The following is a 23,495-nucleotide window of genomic DNA, read 5'->3' on the forward strand; positions in this document are numbered from 1 at the left end:
CATGTACGGAGTCTGGAGAGTCAGCAACTGCTTTTGCTTAGATTTATACCGGTTCAGTGCTGCATGACGTTATGACATAATGCTGCTTGAAGGTAGAGGAGCAATGGCCAGAAAACCCATACAAGCAGGTAAGTGACTGGGTTTGAGCTGGTAGGATGGGTAACTGAAGCTGGGGAGACAGAATGGCCTGGAGCTGGCGGTACAGAATTGAACTGGAGAGAAACACAGGGGCAGGAGTTGGAGATACAGAAGGGAGCTGAAGAAACACAAGGGTCTGGAGCTGGAGAAATAGAAGGGGCATGGAGAGACACAAGGGACTGGAGCTGGAGAATCAGAAGGGACCTAGAAAGACACAAGGGACTAGAGCTTAATAAACAGCTTGAGAGACATAAGGGGTTGGAGCTGGAGAGACACAAGTGGTTTGAGCTAGAGATACAGGAGAGGGCTTAAGAGATAAAAGGGCCTAAAACTGGAGAAACAGAAGGGGTTGGAGCTGGAGACACAGGAGAGGGCTGAAGAGACACAAGGGGCTGGAAATGTTTATACAGAAGGGGACTGAGGTGACAAAAGGGGGCTGGACAGACAGAAGGGCTAATTTTGTAGAACTGCAGTTACTTGGTGGCTGTGCAGCTATTATTCACCTTCTGCCTCCTTCAGCACCAGCAAGAAGAACTGGGGGAGGCAATGATGGTGTGCATAGGGGAGAATTGACCCTTAAATCTCCAACTGCTTCAAATAAATTCCTGTATCTTACTGAACTTACCTACTCTCACTGAACAGTGGATCTTCAGTTGGTCTCCCGAATGCCCCAAAATTTGGGCATGATTCAAACCATCTTAATTGGATAGCACAAACTAAGGGCCTAATTCTGAGTTTCACATAGTTACGAATGCATCCACGTCTCTCGATTTTCAGCAAAGTGCAGCCAGCAGGCACAACTTACAGCAGCTATGATCGATTTTTCCTTATAGGGTAAGTCAAAAAGTAATACCTCATATTTTTCTTCTCCTTAAATAAGTTTGGTGCAATTTCTTTGTGTACAGTCCACTGCAGTAACCGCTTCCAGGACTGCATAATTTGTGAAAATGGCTGACATTGATGTATGTATAAGACAGAGTTCTGTGATAGAATTACATATTTATTTATTTATTATTTATTAACAGTTTCTTATATAGCGCACACAGATTCCGCAGCGCTTTACAAAGCATAGTTATGAGCAAAAACACATAACGAATTACAGCACAAGACAGTTTAGGACAAGTACATGGTAAATATGGATAGTTGCATCAGGGGACAGGACACTGAAGCAATCATCAGGGTGGCAGAGGTTTATATATTCTAAGAAAGGCACATGAGGAGAGAGGGAGAGCTTACATTCTAAAGGGGAGGGTTAGACAGACTGGGGTGACACAGAAGGGGAAGAAGTGAGCATAAACAGTAGGTTAGGATGAGAGATGGTCAGGTTTTATGCAGGAGGGTGGGAAGAGGTCAGCTTAGTCCTTGATATTAACATATAGTTACGTAGTTCCATAGTAGTTAAGGCTGAATAAAGATGTGCGTCTATCGAGTTTGACCTTTGATTAGAGTGTATGATCTATTTGCTACATCCGTTTATAGAAAATGTGTATTCTGATTTCATTTTAGACAGATTATGATTGTATGATTGTTTTTTTACCCAATAGATGATTGTCCAACCTTATTTTAAATGTATTTATTGTGTTTATCGACACCACCTCTCCAGGAAACAATCCCAATTTGTCCAATCTGTCTTCATAGCTTAATTTTTCCAACCCTTTTATTAGCTCAGTTGCTTTTCTCTGGACTTTTTCCAGTTCTATGATGTCATTTTATAGCCCAGAACCGTACTCCATATTCAAGATGCGGTCTAACCAATGCTTTGTACAGTGGAATAATTACATTTGAGTCCCTTTCTTATACACGCTAGTATCCTGTTGGCCTTATTTGTTGCTACATGACATTGAGCACTGCACCCCAGTTTGTTGTCAATTTGGACTCCTAGATCTTTTTCCATTATTGATTTACCCAATGCCACCCGCTTAGGTTATAACTATCACACTGGTTGTGTCACATCCACCATGGCGTTTGCCCAAGATCCCTGTACTGTGCCCAGCCCTGGACCCTCTAGGTGCACTAGAAACCATGGCGCTCACCTCTGCTATGTCTCTGGCTCCACTGGGGTACATGTGGCCGTGTTGTCATTGCGTGGTGACACTGGTGTATTGTGCTCCAGCTCCATGCAGAACATGAGTAGCATATCGCCATGTGTGTTTGTGCCTGGTCTGTGTCTGTTTAAAGGCCGGTGCTTGTGCAGCTGCATACAATCAGGGCTTCCCAGCCTCTCCTGCACGGCTCTGCCTCCCTCTCTGATTGCCTGACCAATCCCAGCACAGCTCACCTGGTAAGTACTGGCTGCTCAGGCTAGTCCAGCAGTCAGTACAATGATGTCGATCGCATAGCATCATTGCTCCTACCTGACTCTGTAGTACTCACTACAATCCTGAGCTTCCGCTCTCACCTGGCTCTGTAGATCCCACTACAATCCTGAGCTTCCCCTGGAGAAGATCCTGCTGGCCGTTTACTGTATCAAGTACCACCGGACTGTGCTTACCGCTTATGTGGACAGCGAGGTCAGATCCTCAAAGGGGTCTCACCTTGCTATACTCCCGACGGTCACTTCCAAAGGTTACCTCTGGCAGCAGCCACGACCATAAACTGCAAGGATTCCTATTCTCCAGTTATCTTCATTTATTATCATCCAACCCTCCAATCCGCAACCAATCATCCAATCTTCAAATCATCATCCACATCACCCAATCATCCAAACTTCATCCAATCTTCTAACCTTCATCCAATCTTCCAACCTTCATCCAATCTTCCAACCTTCATCCAATCTTCATCCAATCTTCCAATCTGCAATACAATCTTCATTCGTTCTTCAAGTCATCCAATCCACAATTCCTTCTGCAACCCTTAAGTACTACTCCGGTTTATATTCTATTCCGATCTTCAATTATATTGCAATATTCTTCAAGGACCAAGCTTCATCATCTATTATAATAACTTACTGGACAATTAACTTTATATTTGCATACTTGCCATATACCGTTTTTATCATCATTATCACTGTCTGCAATATCTTCATTAAATTTCTTTATATTTTATCCTCCTTGTTTCACTCCCCTCTGTCGTGGATGCAACCACCATACGTTAAAGCACCCAGCCTCCGTTACTCTCCAGCTGGTGCTTCTAAGAGCAAGACAGGTTGTGTCTCCCAAGGTGCATAACCTTGCATTTATCAACACTGAACCTCATTTTCCAATTTTTTGCCCACTCTTGGTTATTTAGATCGCTCTGAACCTAGGAGACATCCTTGGTCTGTTCTACTCACCCTGCACAGTTTTGTGTCAGCAGCAAAGATGGAAACTTTGCTGAGTAATCCCACTCATCATTAATTCCTGAATGCAGTAGGTGAAACGCCCGTTTGCATTCATGAAAGACTGAAGAAGGTTTATGGGGATGCCACAGTGGATGTCAGCACTGTTGGACGATGGGTTCATCGCTTTACAGAAGCTGAAGGGGAAACACCATTGGCTGATGAAAAGCTGAGCAGCCGGACATGACTGCAAAGATTTCACACAACATCCTTAGAGTCGTCGAGATCATTAGTGATGACCGCCAGATAAATAGGAGCCATTACTTTCTGACTAACCCTCATTACATCTCAGTTGTTTCTCACTGACGGCTGCCATATCACACATGGGCAACGTGAAGGTGCCATTACTAATGATGATGACTGCTTTCTCAACCAGAGGATTGGGTGCATTGCTGCTGCGTAGGTGCCTATGACTAAACATACTGATATTGTCATAAGACTTCTAATTGCAGCAGGCATTGCATTGTATCATTTTAAATGACGGCTGAGCTGATGGTCTGGGCCAGTTGGCAGTGAGAAGCTGAGACATTTGGAGGCCTGGCCGGGCATCTCTAGCCTTGTGAGCAGTCATAGGTTGAGACATTTGGAGACCTGGATGAGCAACGATAGCTTCCAGTAGGGGACTATCCTGCTAGGAGCTGCATATACAGTAGGCTTGCCTTGTGAGCAGTAATAGACTGAGACAGAGGCGCAACTCTGGGAGGCAATGGAGTCATCTGCCGCCAGGCTCCTGCTCCCAAGGGGGCACCTGTCCTCCCCTGCATGTTTGAATCAGTTCATTGAAAGCCGTTGATATTGCTTCTGTGGCTGACTCCCCTCCTAACATCATATTACATTAAAACCAATGACCTGTCTTACTGGACACCTTACTGATTGAGCTTTTTTGGGGGCACCAATATTTATCTGGCCTCCGGGCAACTAGGACGAGCTTATGCCACTGGGCTGAGACATTTGGAGGCCTGGCTGAGCAGCTCCAATTTCCAGCTGGGGTCTTTCCTGCTGATAGCTGGATATAAACTGGCCTTGTCAGCAGTCATATGCTAAGCCATTTGGAAACCTGGTCACATAGCTCCAGTTCTAAAGCATTCTTTTCGGTAAGATGTATGTAGGTGTGATGTCATGATATGATATGACATCACATCCCACATTTTGGGGAGGCTGCTAGCTGCTTGAAACTACCAGCCTCCCCTAACCAGCAGGATGCCAGGATGCCTAACCTTCAATGCCAGGGCAGATTTTTAGGCTGTGCAGGAGAAGATCTCGTAGGATCATTGCTGAATACAATGGCACGTGACAATACTAGTTTTGAAATGTGAAATCATTATCAAGCAGTTGAGAATGAAGTCACTTCATTTTCAACTGCTTTTCTTTCAGTAACCATGTAACTGGCCTCCATTAAATCTGCATCCAGAATGTTCCGCGGTCCTTTATGTTCAGGTCCCCATGACTTTGGAACTGTGAAAGCACAATAAGGGTATGTCAATTTCAGAATGAACTTTTGGGAACCCGCTGCGGGTAAACTGGCGCCCCTGTGCGCATTCACATTACAGTAATTGTAAAAAGACACCACACAAACTACTTCTGATCACTTTCCTCTAAGTGCTCCATCTTCCCAGTAAATATACAACGTGTTGTCCTCTTTATCATTTGAACATAATGACTTAAAAGAAGATCAATTATTCCCACATTTACATGTACTGTATATAGTTCAATGAATGACATGCTGAGTTTATTTACTGTGCTTATGGCTAATGTCACATTTATCTTCCGGCTGTATGAAAATGAAGGTAATTTTCCTATCTGAGCGCTGCTGATTGACAACTTTTTATATATTAGGCTGGGCCGTCATTCTGTTATATAAAGAGAATCTTTTAACAAGCATTTTCCATCTTTTAAGTAACTCCATTTACTGACTGTAGGAGTGTGAAACCTGTCATGTTAAACAATACAGACAATGTGAGCGGAATAGGCTGAGACTTTGATTAAATTCAAAGCATTTTAGTGAATACCATATACTGGAGCGTATTTGTCAAGGGCTAAGTATATAGATAAATATATTTATACATCAATATTTAGGGAAGCACAAAAAGATGTGCACACCACTTTATGTACCCTTATGTACGGGTATTGATTCCACCTTGTTCTCGGTCAGGTGGGGGGTGCTATCTTTACAACTATTAATGTATACAAGAAGAGAACGACGAAAAAAGGGGTTGCGAGGTTCGATGCACACCTAATGTGTGATTTTTTCGCAATAATAAAGATTTATTTAAAAAATGTCCCTTCGTTTTTATTTTATTTTATTCACGGAAACTCAGGGGCATTCAAGACTTGTACATGGTGAAATAAAGAATTACAAAGACATACTTATATCACATATAACATATATGGTGTATAGGATAAGTTTGAAAAATTGTGAGAAGATAGTGTATTAAATTTGCAGAACCTGTGTTGTACTCAAGGTCTCGTTTGGATTTTTCATATTGTTACTTTAGTAGCTCTGTGATATACTGCTAAGCTTTCAGGCTTTATTGCCAATTTGTAGCTCTTTTGTCTGGCACAGAGCCCAGATTTCTCACATCAAAAGGAATGTGTATACAAATGTTGCGATTTGATGTTCCGGTGTTTATACCACCACAGTTAGGTGCAATTAGGGCAAAATATTGTCAAAATGGCCCTCCCCGTAATATTACAAAAAACTCACACCTGTCTAAATTAAAGACTGCCAGCTAACATCTATCCAAAGAAAGAACATTATTTAAGGATTAAAACACTTATATATTAAAACCAACTATAACATCTATGTGCAAATAATTTCCTAATAAACCAATACTCACAATCCCCCAGTAAAGGGAGAGCAAGCTATAAACACGAATATGGTTAGGGGCGACAAGGGCAAAAAACCAAGGCCCCTACCGTTAATACGGTGCGAATGCTTGTACAAAATAAATCCCTGCTGAGGGAGCATTCACAGCCAACTCCTCTTGCAAAGATGGGGTTGCCGATGGATTAGAGCACCTGTTATTGTTTCATACTTATGTATTTGTGTACACATTCCTTTTGATGTGAGAAATCTGGGCTCTGTGCCAGACGAAAGAGCTCCAAATTGACAATAAAGCCTGAAAGCTTAAAGGTGCGTACACACGGTACGATTTATGTTCCGTATAATATTGTATACGATTTCCCAGGAAAGTTCCAGTGGTCAAAAGCATAAGATTTGTGCTTAAAATAATGTACAATGTGCATAAGATATCATATACGATATGGCGTCACAGCTATACTACACTATACTATCTTATGCTTTCTAGACAGAATTGGGTTGCATGCTCACCCGAGCAGCTCCCTGCCAGACGACCAGCGGGAGCGCGCATCGTACGTCGCATAGTGCGTACACACTGTAAGATATAGTGCACTATCTAGCATGCTTTTCAAAACTGGCTATATAGTGTGCTAGATTGTGCACTATATCTTACCGTGTGCACGCACCTTAACAGTATATCACAGAGCTACTAAAGCAGAGGTGGCCAACTGGTCAGAGGTAAAGAGCCGAAAAATATCGGCAGTCAAGCCAAAGAGCCAACATCATGCGCGCCAAAGGCGCGCGCGCCAAAAAGGGGCGTGGACAGGGGAGTGGCCAGGCGCGTGGTCATATGACACAAGGGGGAGTATCTACATACCAAAACTTTATGCCCCCAGTGCCAGATATGCCCCCCACAGTGCTTGGTATGCCCCCAGTGCCACACACATATACACCCCACAGTGCCAGATATGCCCCACAGTGCCAGATATGCACCCACAGTACCAAATATCATATGCCCGCACAGTGCCAAATAACATATGCTGGAGGGCCCAGCTTCCTAACTAAAGGGCCCACATATTCTCTGAGGGGCCAGGAGGGCCCAACAAACAAATGAGCCACGGGCCAAGAAAGCCCGACTAATGCGCCCACAGGTCGGAAGGGCCTGAATGTGCCCACGGGCCTAGTGCCCGACACTCGGTGGTCTAGGGTGGATGGGGGGAAGGTGGCTAAAGGCCCCTACCTGGTGTTGGGAGAGGCCGCGGAGGGGAGCTTCGTCAGCTCTATTGCATCCCACCCCCGCTGGCCTCTCCGGCCGCCATCTTCTTTCTTCTGGCCAGCGGCGGCACCGCTTGTTTTCTTCTTGCAAAAGGCGCCGGATATCTTCTGTCTTGATCCGGCGTCTTCTGGCCTCTTCAGCGGCCGCCGGACCTCTTCTCCCCTCCGGCGTCTTCTCGCGTCTTCAGGAGCGCTCCGCCGGCATGGCGTCGTCTTCTTCTTCGCCCTCCTGGTGGCGTCTGTTGTCAGACGCCGGGGCACGGCGCGGCGAGCTGTTTCCTATTGGCCGCCGATTCGGGAGCCCTGATTGGCTCCCAGACGGCGGGAAGTTCAAACCACCGCGAGCGGCGTTTTGAATTGGCAGCCGAATTGGCGCCAAATTCAAAACCCCGCTCCATCCACCGCCGCTTCGCCGCTCCCCGCTTCATTAGCGGCGCAGGGATCAGACAGCTGATCTCTGCGCCAGGGGAAGCTGTGTCCCGTGGGGGACACAGCTCTGTCTCTCCCTGTCCCTGCTCCGGTGCTGGGAGCAGGGGAGCTGTCCCAGCACCGGGGCACATCCCTACAGAGCCACACATTACAAGTGGGCGAGCCGCGGGTTGCCCACCGCTGTACTAAAGTAACTATATGAAATCCAAACGAGACCTTGAGTAGGTTCTGCAATTTTAATACACTATCTTCTCACAATTTTTCAAACTTATCCTATACACCATATATGCTATACAGTATGTGATATAAGTATGTCTTTTTAATTCTTTATTTCACCATGTACAAGTCTTGAATGCCCCTGAGTTTCCGTGAATTAAAGAAAAAAGAAGGGACATTTTTAAAATAAATCTTTATTATTACGAAAAAAAAATCAACCATTAGGTGTGCATCGAACCTCGCAACCCCTTTTTTCTTCTTTCTCTTCTTGTATATCAATATTCAAAAAGATTCTTCCTCTGTTCCCTTGTTGCCTTACCAAACACATCGTTGTTGGGTTGCTACCTGTCTGGTATTGTCCTGAATAGTCCGGAAGTCAGGACATCAATCAGGAGTCCAGACAGGGGCGTAAGTTCATACGATGCACTCGGAGGCGGTATTGATAATAGTGCCCCACCCCACACACACACGCATGTGCACAGACAGCATTTGTGGCCACCATATCTACTATCTAATAAAAATGTTTTTATACATACCATATAAACCCCTCACTTCTGGATATGGGTCATAGGGTCAACAGCACTAAGGTCAACATGCATTGGGTCAACTACTGGAGGTCGACCTGAGCCAACGTTGACACATGGGAAGGTGGATCAATTTTGTATGGTTTTAATTACTGTGACTCTGATCTTTTTGTTATATTCCCCTCTTTTTGTTTGTAGTGCACCAACTGTTTTTTTTAGGTCTCATTTCCTGTCACTTGCTGTTTGATTATAATGCCCACCATCCTCCATCCACCTATCCATCTTCTTCATGTCTCCCTACCTTAAATATCACCGCAGCTTGTTTGAACCTGCCGGGACCCAGGATGTATGCAGCGCCGCTGCCTCAACAATCTTCTGGTGGTGCCCTTGGCACAGGGACAGGAGGAGCAGATTATGTGGGCAGCGGGCCAGCTCAGACACTGCAGGCAACTGGTGTGCCCCCCACACATCCCACGCACCCACTTTCCTCACCTTTAGGAGCCACGGCCGTGCTGGGACCCTGTCTCTCTCTGTAGCCTGCGCGCCAGCCACTCCCTGCGCAGGCTGCGGCTTCACAGTCAGGCTCAGCCGCCGCAGCCCTGTACGGCACTGCAGTGCTGGCAGCTGTGATGGCTGCCACAGTAGGGGAACTTAACCTGGTGTGCGTCCGCCGCAGACACCGCCTGTGCTGTTTATCCCAAGCCGCTGCGGGGTCTGCGGCACCATAGTCACACCACTGGCAGTCATAAATTAAGAGTGAAGTCCCCGAGTATTGTGTCCCTCCTGGAGAGGGTCAAGTTTGGAGGCATGCACACTGTGCATCTTTTGCAGGTCTCCTCACAGAATCACAAATTAAATAATTAGCTCCACCTGTGGATCTTTTAAAATGTGTAAGTGAATGCACCTGTCAGGTGACCTGACAAACGTGAACTGTGTGGAGACCTAAGGACCGAGTTTGAGAACCCCCTGTTCTAGACATTAATAGATAGCATCTAAATGCTTGCCCATAGCAACATCCCTTCTTCAACAGAAATCCTATATTAGTAAATATATTCCATTATATCACGAAGGAAATACATTTAATATCTCAGATGCTGCTTCTCCTTTTCTGCATGACAATACATTGTTAGCACAAAGCTAATGAGACTAAGCAAGCATATCCAAATGATACATTTCCAACCTGTGAACTGTTGAAGTCAATAGTGACTGAGAAGCTGAGAATTAGCAGCAATTTCCTCTGTGAACAGAGTAAAATGATCCATAATTGCAGCTCTGAGATGGAAACTCAGTAATCATGTCAATCCTCATACTTCCACCACAATAGGGAAGGTCCAGCTAGCTACTAAGGTGCCAGTAATATCTATACCAGAAAATTGTTTTATATGACACCACACAAATAGAATTCCATTGATCCAAACACATATAAGATGAAAAAACCACCCAGCAAAAAAAAAAAACCTGTGCTAAATTGTAGACCAGAAACTTCAAAATACACTTACACCCTGCAACACTGGAGGAAATACAGTTATACCACGTTCTCATTCCCGCCCCTGCAAAAACCCGGATTTTTGGCGGGGCACAGAGCATCCCAGCTCACAGACCCCCTTCATACTGCACCTGACCCGGAAATATCCCATGTGTGCCCCTTTCACACTGCTTCCCCTGGTCTGCCTGCCAAAAGTGTGTAGAATGTAATAGCAGCTTTGATTGGCTGTTGGGGAATTTGTAAAAAATTGCTATGATTGGCTGTTTAAAAAGCAGCTTTTATTGGCTGGCCAAAGATGATATCATTTAAAGAGGCCTTTTTTCCACCAGCACAGTGCATTGATTTTTAGCATGGCTATTACCCCATTTAATAAAATGAAAATAATAATAATAATGACAAGACATTTCTGTACATATTTTATTCATACGAACAATATAAAGCACATAAAGTTTTTGTATTACAAAACATACAAAATATAATATCAAACTTTACAACTTTAGCGCTATAAAACTTTAGCACTTTTAAATAATGACACCCAACAACATAATACTGATGCCTAACATTACATCTGTACAGGCCGGCAGGAAAGACATGTAAACCAAATATCCAGTTTTACAACTCTTGGTAACAGGGGTAGACAAGGCTTTGTGCAGATGCCGGGTGCCGCATATTCAGGGGCACGGCGAGTAGTTGCTGGGTGTGGTGTTCCAGCTGTATACTCAGGGGCCTGGCGAGGAATTGGTGGAGGGTGTGCTGTTCCAGCTGTATACTCAGGGGCCTGGCGGGGAATTGGTGGAGAGTGTGCTGTTCCAGCTGTATACTCAGGGGCCTGGCGAGGAATTGGTGGAGGGTGTGCTGTTCCAGCTGTATACTCAGGGGCCTGGCGGGGAATTGGTGGAGAGTGTGCTGTTCCAGCTGTATACTCAGGGGCCTGGCGAGGAATTGGTGGAGAGTGTGCTGTTCCAGCTGTATACTCAGGGGCCTGGCGAGGAATTGGTGGAGGGTGTGCTGTTCCAGCTGTATACTCAGTGGCCTGGCGAGGGTGTAACATGCTGTGTGCCACCATGCTTCCTTGGCCTCGGGGGGGGGGGGGGGGAGATAACTGTCAAAATCAAATGTGTATTAATATCTGATCGGAACCAATGCGCATTAGATCAGACACAGAGATCATATGTGCTGCACAATTTATGGTATGTGTCTGTGGAGGGGAAAACACATTAAGGGACCATTTACACCTCTCACGACCCAGGTCCGACCAGTGTTCCACCCTGGAGCCCAGTGTCAATGGACCTGGGTTGGTCCCTTTTACACCAACACTGACCTGGGTCCGACCTGTTGTGTGTGTGTATGTAATAAAGTTTTACTTTTCTGTGTGTGTGTTTTCTTTTAACATTCTTTTTACAGGTGGACTACAAGTCCCAGCGGGCCCATTAATGCCCCGCATGCTGGGACTTGTGGTTCTCCATGTCCCAGCCTGCGGGGGAGGTCTGCTGGGACTTGTAGTTCTCCTGTATAAAGCAATGTTAGGATTGAAAGATTTTACACCATCAGGCCGGCGTCCACTGGCCAGGGACGCCGGTGACAGCCCCGGGCTTCAGCCCTGGACGGGTGAAGCCTTGGGGGGGGGACCCCTTTATTGGGGTGGTCCCCACTCCTCCAGGTATCCCATCCAAGGCTGACCAGCCACGGTGCGCATGGTACGGCCGGGGGACCTTATGTAAAAAGTGTCCCCCGGCTGTGGCATGACACTGCGGCCTGTTGGAGCCCGGTGCTGGTTTCAAAATACGGGGGACCCCCAGATTTTTTGCCCCCCCCCCGTATTTTTGGAACCAGAACCGGTCCAAGAGTCCGGGGCTGGTTTCAGAAATACGGGGGACCCCTACACTTTTTGTCCCCCGTATTTTTGGAACCAGGTCCGGCTCAATGAGCCCGGGGCTGGTTATGCTCAGGAGAGGGGACTCCACGTAATTTTTTTTTTAAAATACAAACCCCAAATCCCACATAAGCTCAAATTCGCACATTTTCATGCCGAAAATTCGCCCATTATCGCACTCAATCGCACTTTTCTTGCCGGAACACGCACCTCATTAAATATGCGAATCCAAGGCAAAAATGCGATTTGAAAAAAGTGCGATAATGGGCGAAAAACTGACGTGGGAAAAACTCTCATCCCATAGAATGTCACCCCCTGTTTCCGTGGATTGGAATGACTTGCTTTGACATCTGCTAGGGATTCACATCTTGTGCTGCCCCCCCGCTGATTCACATATATAATATGCCTCTTGCAAAATCACCCTGAACAAGATGCGCATAAGAAATGGTCTCGTACATCAGGAGTTATAAGGAAATGGTGCAATTTACTAAATCTTGAATAGCCGGTCCCCAGATTGGAGGTCATGCTGACACGGAATTATAGCCATTGTGGCTGGTGATTGCATTACTCGGCTAACCTGCCTTTCCACACTGCCGCACTGAGAAGGCGCCTTATGGAATAACTTATCCCTAATCAGGACCTGGGTTATTGTGATCTGCCGTTACTGGGGAAATCACACATGTCCGGTTCTAGAGCGTAATAGAAAATCCAAGTGTTTCCTTACATGTCTTCTATAGTCACTTAGCATTGTATTTATTTGATGCCACACAGTCCTTGTACAAATTACTAAGTATCCAATAATATTAAGACGCTGCTTGTAAGGTGGTTCCATTCATTTTGTTTGACATACTGACATCGCTGTAAACGATTGGGTTTTTTTTTTTATATATTTTTTTTTTTACATTATTCAGTAGTGTATTTTTTTTGTTTTTGCATTTCACATTTTTTTGTTTTGCAATAGGTGGACATGGCCAAAAGGTCGACACAAGCAATAGGTCGACACAGAAAATGTTGACATGAAAAGGGTCAACATAAGTTTTTCATGTTTTTTTTTTCTAAGGTGGGTTTTCATACTTAATTATCCACGTGGACATAGAGGAAGAATATAATAGTGTGCCCGAAGCACAGGGACGGGGTACACTTAAATGGTGCCCATGCCGAAATAGACACCCAAAAAATGAAAAACTCCTGTCAACCTTTCACATCAGGGCCATCTTAGCGTATAGGCTTGAAGGGCAGGTGCCCAAGGGCCCCAAAAAGCTAGGGGCCCAAAGGCTGCCACCCCCCAATTTCAGACTGTACCCCACATACCACCCACCCCAGCACATACTGTACCCTCCTGATAACCATTGGTGCCATTGCTGATGCCCACCCATAGTGCATTACTGGGAGTGGCCCAGCTGCATGCCCATCACTACTGCTGTGCACTCATGTGCTCGTAGCTACTACCGCCGCACTCAGTACACTGCTGTTTTGCACAGAGCCCACGCCTACCTGCTGTCCTGAGAAGCCGATTCCCCACCTTTCAGGCCCCTCCTCCCGACCCTGCACCCCGTGGAAGCTGTGCTCACCCAATCTCCCTCCCCTCACGCAGGCTGCAGTCTGTAATTACCCCTTGCTCCTGCTCAGGTTGCCAGTGGCTGTGTTTTATACAAAGTTAAAACTGCCGCCCCCCACTCGCACAGACATCCAGTGGCTGCGCTCCCTGCCCAACACCCACTGCTTTGGCAACTGACCGCTGTTTTCTTCGGTAACTGCCCCTCCCACCATGCTGGCGGCCGTCTCCCCACAAGCTCAGGCATCTAGTGGCCACCCTGCACTCTTCTCGTGAGTCAACAGTATCTCAGGCATCTGGCAGCTTTGGCCAACCTAGAGGGAGGAAGATTCAGGGGAAATGTGAGGAAGAATTACTTCACAGAAAGAGTAGTAGATAAGTGGAATAGCCTCCCATCAGAGGTGGTAGAGGCAAACACAGTAGTACAATTTAAACATGCTTGTGAAAGGCATAGTGATATCCTTACAAAAAAAATAAGGATCAAATATGGTTTGAGGTAACGTGTTTAGAAAAGGGCCAAGTGGTTCTTATCTGCTGTCAAATTCTATGTTTCAACCTGTGTGATGATGAAAAATGGTGCCTGTGTCAGTGTTTGTCCATGTGTTAGCATTTGTCTGTATGTCACTGTCTGTCTGTGTCGGCATCAGTGTGTCAACATCTTTCCGTGTTTCAGCGTCTGTCCGTGTGTTTGTCTGTGTCAGCATCTGTCAGTGTCTGTGGGTCAACATCTATCTTTGTGTCAGTATCTCTGTATCCGAATTTGTGTCAGCATCCATATGCCAGGGATCATCTGTCTGCGTTGGCATTTGTATATCAGCTTCCATGTATCTGTGTCATTCTGTGTGTCAGAAAGTGTTTCCCTCTGTGTTATTAGTTTCCTGGGAAAAGATTCTACAAAGGACCTTATACTTGATAATCTTTTTCTAGCCTGCTACCTGCACACTCTAAGGTCTCCACCTGCCTCTTTCTGTCACCCACTACAGTGTTGCACATTGTGAACTTGGGTTGTGGTGAACAAGGGGGGCCCAAATTATAACTTTGCACCTGGGGCCACCACCCACAAGTTCTGCCACTGCTTCTGAGGCATAGGAGAAAGCTCCAATTTGCGCTGCTAACCATGTCTATGCAGGCCATGTTTTCAGTCATATCCAGAGGGATACTCCAAATTATTGGATGTCACTTATCAGCAAATTACAGAATCATATTTGAAATTGCAACAGTCATTTTCAGGGAGCGACTAGGTAAGTATCTCCATCAGAAGACAGAGATTTCCTGGCCTTTGGTAGGAACTGCAGAGACTGGCTTACAAGACCCCATGGGTTACACAGCCAGCCAGTGATGTGACAGGTTATCAGATGTTGCGTCTTAGGATGCTGCCAGATCCCTAGCTGAGGCACGAGGCGCAAAGCACCTCAACATCATCTGTCACTATGGCTCGGATGTAATGGAGGCCAAGTCTGGCAGACTTTTTTTTTACTGTCATACAGTATAGGAATCTTTAACTTCTTTATATTTTGCATACAATATATATTGCCAAACCATTTTATGATTGCAGCTGCTGGTTACAGAAGCTGGTCTCAAATGCAAAGTTTAAAGACAGATTACTGTACATAGACTAATTACCGTACATTGAACAGCACAAGGCTGCCACCTAGTGACACATTCAGAATTAGAGAGATCTTCACAATGAATGCAATACTAACCAGTGTGATGTCAAAGTAGCTGATCGTCGTCATGGACCTATAGATTTAACCTCCTCCCTCCCCCCCAGCCCAATGATGCACCGCTGTTCTGCCCCTCCCCTGTGTGACGCCAGCGACCCAGCTTATTGGCGGGTGGCTGAAGGGAGCTTCACCTCACAAATACAAGGACACTACCAGGACGGACACAGGTGCGACATGGCATTTGCGATGTGAATGGGGTATACTCGACTCTGGCAGTGACCACTAGAGGCCACTCAACAGACCATATTACTCATTTGTGTGCTAAAGATGTCATAACAGAAAGTAAATGCAATTTGTGTTCCAAACTGGCTAGATATGGAGAGAGGGAGCTGCGAAGACAGATATTGGAGGAAGGAACAGATATAAACTGGCTGCAACTATGGGGATCACTTACTAACCAGGTGCAGTAACCCACGGTAACCAGACATATCCATTTTTAACTTACACTAATGAAAGTGATGAATGATTGCTATGGGTTACTGTAATACATACAGAACGCATTTTATTAGTAACCTAAAGTGGAACAGAGCAGATGTGCCGGCCTCCCCCTACTCATAACTGGCCAGTGTACAGGGTAGGGATAGCAACACTGCCATTCCCCAAAATATCCACACCCTATGTAGTGTGTATTCCCCATCTACAAGTACAGATGGGTCCGTCCTGGTCCAGCCTCTGTGCACAATAAGTTGAGTCTTTTTTTCTCCCTGATAATGCATCTTGTTGGCATTGAGAAGCACAAGGAGACTTGGGGCCAGATTCACAAATGCGCTTTGGATTACCACCCGATCTGAAGGAGGAACACGCAGGAGATGGTCTCAGTAAAAGGGACACCTCCCGCATGTAGCTGCGATCCCAGCACTGCGACGGATGTTGTGTTCATGCAGACGGGCAGACGGGCAGCCGAGTAAGCCTCACCTTGTGCAGTTGGCGAATGGAAGTGGTGTCTGCGGAGCCAGGAACTCTGCTTGGTGACAGTGGACCCTTGACTCTACCCTCCCAGAAAACAGGGGGTCACATCCACATTTCCAGGAGCGCAGGCCTCCCCCACTCCATCAACGCTGCTGGGGGGGGGGGGGGGAAATTGCACAAAACGTTCCCCTTGTTAGTAACCGCTCTAATGAGTATGCGCTGGTAGAAGGGCTGCGTACAATGAGGGAGGACACATCTGTACATGTCCTGCCCCGATAAGGACTACCACTAACAAAGACCATGTGCAAGGCCCGGCACAATGCCGTTACAGGTTGATCTGCTTATATTAATATTGGTAAGGCCTAGTTGGGGATATCAGGCAGAGGTGTATCCCCGAATAGGACACCTCTAGGTTGCCTATAAAGCAGGTATGGCCAAACCTTGGAACTACAGCTATTGTAAAACTACACATCCCAGCATGCCTTGCCATCGTTTTAGCATTACATTTGAAAAGAAAAATAATTTTTATTTTTTTGGGGGCACATCTAAAAACGTAACTTGTAATAAGAAGAAGGAGGAGGCGTTTAACATATAAACCTACACACACAACAAACATGAAACATAAAACTTATACAGTGACGCTGAGTTCGTCATTGAAAAACCTCATCACATTCGGGAGAATTCCCTTAATTGTGGCAATTATGCAATTTTGCAGTGATGGGTTTCAAACTTTAAACAAATCTGCAAAATATTTGAAAGAGTAAAAAATAACAAACAAGCGCAGATATAGATAAATTGGATCGTGTTCTAGAAAGAGCGATGGTTCCACTCCCTCTTGAACAAGTTTTCAAGTATTGTAATTATATTACTTCTATACAGACGATTGGTTCACAGGCATAAAAGTGCTAAATTATAAGTAATTATAAATCATAAGCAAATCTGTAAGACTGAGGTAAAAATAATCAATTTGAATAAATTACTTGGCAACACAACATGGCCCGATTCAGACACCTGCGCATACGTGCACGCCCCAGTGCAGGAACACAAACTGCGATCGACTATGTGTCACGGTTTAAGTTCCTTCAGGAGGAGTTGCCCCGGTGGCTGCGTGACATCGTGGACAGCCACTGCGATGCTAAACATGGCCAGCATGCGTCTGGCTTCGCAGCTAGACTGCACAGTCACTGGGCTGCCGGTCATGCGCGCAGGCAAATGGCTAATTGCACTTTAGCGATTTGTCTGCAAATTTCGCAAAACGAAAACCAGGTCTAAAATCAGGACCAAGTGATTGTGAAAAGTCACATTTTGATTTTTATCTGTATGTACCATTAGTAGCAAGCAATAAAACACGGCAAAATAATAAAAGATTTGGGATATATTTAACAATACATTAGATACTGTAAAAAAGAATGATCGACAGCTGTCATCTGACAACGTTACATGCAAGGAGTAAAATACACCTCCTAACAAAAGGAAGAACATGACAATAAAATATATAATTTCCAGCATTTGTGACTATGTATAAACAAAGAATCCATATGTACAGATTTAAAATATACCGTCTTCCAATTAACATTCTCATAGATTGATAGGTTAATTAAAGAGGAAACTTTAATACAACGCGTCCGGTGTTAAAATAAAATTTACAATTGTTTTTAACCTAGAACGTTTGTCTGTAAACATTCTATTTAATTTAAAACTATTGCAGCAGAATTCACAATTCTATCTTCATTTCTTCCCAATTTCCACAAGAATCCACTCAATGCCATCCAATAACCCGGAGAGCGTAGAAACTTCAGTGTCCTGCACCTGCAAGTTACAGCAACGGTTTAGGAATTCATATATTGTTGTACATCTCACCCCGCCTCCAATTGTTAAGATGATTTGCAAATCACTATTATTTGTCTCCACTGTGGCATTGGTCTCAAATAAATTGTAACCTATTAACTTGTGAGCCGACATGGTGAGTGCAGTGTTGACCGGCGTGTACTGAGGAAGCACAATCGGCTGTACAGGCTTCAGGTCGGGACAATTGGGTGATCCCGACTGCTGGGTGCGGTTCCAGGTACACAGCCAGTCAGGAGCAAGGGTCGTAGGGCAGCAACAGTACCCACAGAGCAACATGCTATGCACACCCCTAGTTATGGACCTGGGGAAAATTACACATTGGTGCTGGTACAACAACATGACAACGTCTACTACACAATACTAAGGAGAATAAGAAATAACAAAGGCAGAATAATGGTTAGCATTACTGCCTCACAGCACTGAGGTCATGGGTTCAATTTCCACCATGGCCCTAACTGTGCGGAGTTTGTATATTCTCCCGCTGGATTCGGTATTAAATCCCGGCGGTCGGGATCCCGGTGTTCAGAATCCCGACCGCCGAAATCCCGACAGGGGGGGACGTGGATCGCCCCCCCTTGCGGACTCGCTGCGCTCGCCACGCAGCGGGCCCGGTGCCTCGCTATGCTCGGCACACTAATTTATTCTCCCTCCGGGGGTGTCGTGGACACCGCCGGAGGGAGAAAGTGTCGGGATTTTAGCGGTCGGGATTCTGAACGCCGGGATCCCGACCGCCGGGATTTACACTGCATCCCCTCCCGCTAGTTGAGTAAGTTTCCTCTGGTATATACTGGTAGGCTAATTGGCTCCCAACAAAATGAACCCTAGAATGTGTGTGCGTGTACATGTGGTAGGGAACATAGATTGTAAGCTCCCTGGGTCAGGTACTGATGTGAATGGATCTTACCATCCATGACCGGTTTAGCTTGTTCAGACACAAGTCATGGGCCAGGTAAACGCAGGGGATTCTCTTTTCTCCAGGGTTTGATACACAAGACAACACCAATAAAGGTCTTCTCTGTGGCCCCATAAGAGGGTCCATCATCGCCAGGATCTTCGATACTTCTTCCTTACGATTATGCCCTACACAGCATCAAACAGAACAAAACAAGTGTCAGCACTTATATCATTGTTCACCTACAGGGAGATTCCAGATCCTGCAGATATGACATCACTGAATAGACAAATGTAATAAACACAATAGCAGACACACACATACAGATGTAGCCGGCCACATCGCGCGCCCCGTGGCAACGGAGCTTGGCGGGGGTCCCTGCTGCCTCCCCCGCGCCGCCCTGACACCCCCCCCCCCCCGAACTGGGCAGCGTCTCCCTGAGACGGGCAGGGAGACGCTACAATACTGAGATGTACACGCGTCCCAGTCCCTATCGCCGGCGCTCACCAGTGAAAGGGATCTGGCGGGCGCCGGCCAAGGATGGCAGCGGCTCCATCCTCTGACAGTCATGAGACAGCAATTACAGCTACCACGGATACAGGTAGGATTTTCATAGGAAATCACCAGGAAATTTATCTGCATGTCATACAAGGTGAACATACAAGGAAGCATCCTGCAATGACATCATGTAGGAATGGGATAATGATGACAGTAGGTACAAATAGGACATGAGTATGTGATGGGTGTCATGTAGTGGGGGAAGAGTCTGGGAGGGAGTTCCATGGGTGGGAAGCAGCACGGGAGAAGTTTTGGAGACAGGAGAATGGAGGGGAGGAGTCAGTAACGGTCCTACAGGTGAGTGTGAGCAGCTTCAATGTTCTTCTGAAAGGGATTTACAGAATGCAGGTGAGAATAATAATACGCATATGGAACAGGGTTTTAGTTACCTTCTGGTGGTGACACGGTGGCATACATATAGCACTCCTGTATCTAACAGTGGTGACACAAGGGCATGTCGTAGCATTGCTGTATCTGACTGGGGGTGGCATGGTGGCATGCCATGACATTGTTGTGTCTGACTAGTATTGATATAGTGGCCTAGAAAACATGAACTGCGTGGGGTCCTGAGGACTGTGTTTGAGAACCACCGACAGACACAAGTCCAAAATCTCTGTCCTAGTAAATCAGAGATTTCTGTAGAATAGCTCAGCATTGTGCCTGAGGAATAGATTAATCAGCCACCCATATACAGATGGGGCAGGTCCAATCTTTGCAGGGGATGGCGATGGCGACGCCAGCCGCCATCCCCCGCCATCTCTATAGCGAGAAGGGGACACGCGTGCACGAGAGGCGCGCGCGTCCCCTTCCGACAGCGCTTCCCCTGGGTGACCGCCGGCTTGTCGGCAGTCAACCGGGGTCCCCGCCGCCTGCCCGCATCCCCCCCTAACCCTGTCCGTCCCCCTGAAGCGGAGACGGACAGGGTTCCCGTCGCCCCGCCGACGAAGATTGAGACGCACGCGCGTCTCAGGCAGATGGTGAGGCAGGCTGCTGGCGGATCGCCAGCGCTGACGTTCGGTCGATTCGCCAGCAAAGAAGAGGCCTGCCCCATCTGTATATGGGCCACAACAGAAGCGTTACAAGCAGGATGGGGAATAAAGAGTTTGGTTTAAATTTTCAAGATTAAATCAATGTTCCCAGTACACCAGGACTCTGGCCTACCGAAATGCATTCTCATAACAGGTTAAAAAACATAATCTTACGTTAAATCTCTGTAATACACTTAAACAACACAGTAGCCAAGATGACTGTACTGCACTGCCAAACATGAAAAGAGCAGAAAACCAAAAAACAGATATGTGATCCATTGAAATGCATTGTCCACTAACAGGTCATCTCCTTATGGCCATAGCTCTTTTTTGGCAGCCTAATCCCATAAAATCTCAGAATATAAGGACTGCCGTGAGGTGTTCTACTATATTGTTAAATGCAGTGCATTCCTACAATGACTGGAACCCAAAACCACAGAAAACAGGAAATTCCACACTCTGTAGTGCCTGGCTTCCATTAGGGAACTCAGCTGCCAAGAATGAGAACTGTGTCACATTGTAATCCAATCAGTATTTTGCGGTCACAAAGAATAACATACTTTTATTTGCTTCGGCGTTGGCGACGTAGATGAAACCCTCCACGACTTTGCAAACCTCTTTCACTTGCGGGATCAGACTGTAGAGGGTGCTCAGCTCACCGTCTCCTGAACCCTCCGGCAAGAACATCTTGTTGACGGCATCATTGTGCTCCGCACGGGCTCGATCGCGTTCTGTGCTACAAAACAGGGGCCCCCACAAACTTCAGTACCGCTAAGAACAGCAATCACACAGTGATTCACCTATGAGGCGAAGTACCACCAGTGAGCACTAGAGGTCACTCAACGGACCAATTGCTCTTTAACAGAAAGTGAAAGCAAAGTGATCAGTTTCAAACTTGCTGGGTACGGAAATAGGGAGCTGTGAAGACAGAGATTGGAGGTGGGAGCAGATAGGGCTAAGGCGCCGTTCGTTTTAACTAGTCATACTGTACATAAAAGATATTAACTTCATTCTAGAGAAATGAACTGCGTAACCCACATACTTACTGACTTTATCTCTCATCTCCAGGAGAAGCCCGGTGAGGAAAACAGATACTGCTGCTAGGAGGGGCGGGACTTGGTTGATGTCAGCAAACCGCGCAATTCACGGGTTTGCGGATTGGGGGAGGGGAAAAAACGTGGCAATTCGTGTCATTGTAGCCCGCCCTTTTGCCATTGACCAGCAAAATCCCGGACTTGGTGCTGTGGGTAAGAGGGGTGCGGGGGGGAAGCATGAGACTTGCCTACCTTCCCGGGGTGCTGGGAGAAGGATCCGATTTTCGGGAGCCTCCCGGCCATTCCGGAAGGGTAGGCAAGTATGGCTACCCATAAGACATATGTCTGTTCTCGGGGAAATTTTGGAGCGCAGAAATACAGAAGTATAAATACCAAGTATGTACAACAAAACTATTATTTAAAGTCGAATAGTAATTTGTAAATAATAAATGTAATTAACAATAAAATATGTAACATCAATTAAGCTGTAAAAAATAAAAAAAAACTACTCTACATATAATAATTATTGTAAGAGTTGTGTCTGTACATAGCAATTTTATGAGAAATATACTTCTAGGGACAGTTTGCGAACTAAGGAGACAGAAAAAAAAACAATTCAGAATTTGTGTCGGTCTGTTCGTTCTGCCATCATGGAAAAACGACTGGATGAATTTGGGTCCCGATTTTGCCTACAGTATAGCTTAGTGTCATATAAAGAAACCGAGGTGTGTGTTATAGCAGTGGTTCCCAACCTGGGGTACTAGTACCCCTGGGGGTACTCTGCAGAATAGTTGGGGGTACTTGGAAATAATATTGGTAATGGCGGAAGAAGAAAAAGTCTCCCAATGGCAAAAGAAGTCTACCATTGACATGGAAACAAGCCACGTCGTGTCATTTCCAGTTCCATCTGCAGCGTCATCAGCATCTCCTCGTGCTTTTGCCCAACCAGCAATTCACTGAGAGCTTCCTGTGAACATTTGCCCGGGTGGAAGAAGCATTAATCCTACAGGCGTTAGCAGGAACTCTGGAGACAATACACAGCCAGCGGCCAGACAAAGACGGACCTGATTCCTGACCATAGACTAGTCCACGGCTACTCCTTAATATAAGGACATGCATACTGCTCACTTCCACTCATAAGTACTGTGGAAATTTCAAATTGAGAGGAGGGGTACTTATAAATGAAAAGCCTAATCAAGGGGTACGGGAGAGAAAAAAGGTTGGGAACCACTGTGTTATAGCATTATTTACTGCCCCAGAATAACTGTGCTGGGGGTAGCCGGCTGTACCAGTTAGCACACTTTCAAATGCTCAGTAGAATGCAAAATGCCCTCTGCTGATACAATACCACAGTCAATAGAACACTACCAGACTCCACCAGAGATGCAGCATCACGTCCGTAGCCCCTGCCGCCCCCTTCTAGTTTAACATTTGCGTCCTCAGCCAGAGTGGCTCCCTAAAGCCATGGAGTAATAATGTTACTGCAGCACAGATTCTAATTAAAACCCCCAATAGTGAGGTGAGTGGAGGCAGCAGATCAGTGTTTTGAGACAGAGGGGTCTGGTGGCAACAACAATATTCAGAGCATTTACTGGTTCTTGAAATCAAAGTTGAAAGTGTCCACAACGCTTTTAACTTTTAATACATATTGTTTTCCATGGCTTTAGAACATTATCAGGGTGTCCCGGGTTGAGGAGCATATCTATGTAAGGGATAACAATACATTAAAGTCATGAAAGAAAGACTCAAGGCGCTTAACAGATAGAATGAATGTAATACAATAGAGGAACAATGAGTGCATAAAAGCTTTTCATGCATTCGGTATCAAATACCGACGGTCAAAATACCGACAGCTATTGACCGACGGTCAAATTCCGGACATGGTTAAAG

The 23,495-nt window shown here is 46.0% G+C and overlaps 1 protein-coding gene across 1 annotated transcript in view; it reads right to left on the bottom strand.

Moving 5' to 3' along the window:
- Positions 1–16,792: 16,792 nt before the first annotated feature.
- Positions 16,793–23,495, bottom strand: part of FBXO4 (F-box protein 4) — a 29,536-nt gene continuing 22,833 nt past the window's right edge. Inside the window, 3 exon segments of the mRNA XM_083154229.1 lie at positions 16,793–18,054; positions 18,998–19,173; positions 21,132–21,307. Of these exon segments, the coding sequence (XP_083010355.1) occupies positions 17,974–18,054; positions 18,998–19,173; positions 21,132–21,307 (433 nt within the window). The 3' untranslated portion in view covers positions 16,793–17,973.

This window comes from Crinia signifera, chromosome 1, assembly GCF_055691185.1.
Source record: "Crinia signifera chromosome 1, ASM5569118v1, whole genome shotgun sequence".
Taxonomy (NCBI): domain Eukaryota; kingdom Metazoa; phylum Chordata; class Amphibia; order Anura; family Myobatrachidae; genus Crinia; species Crinia signifera.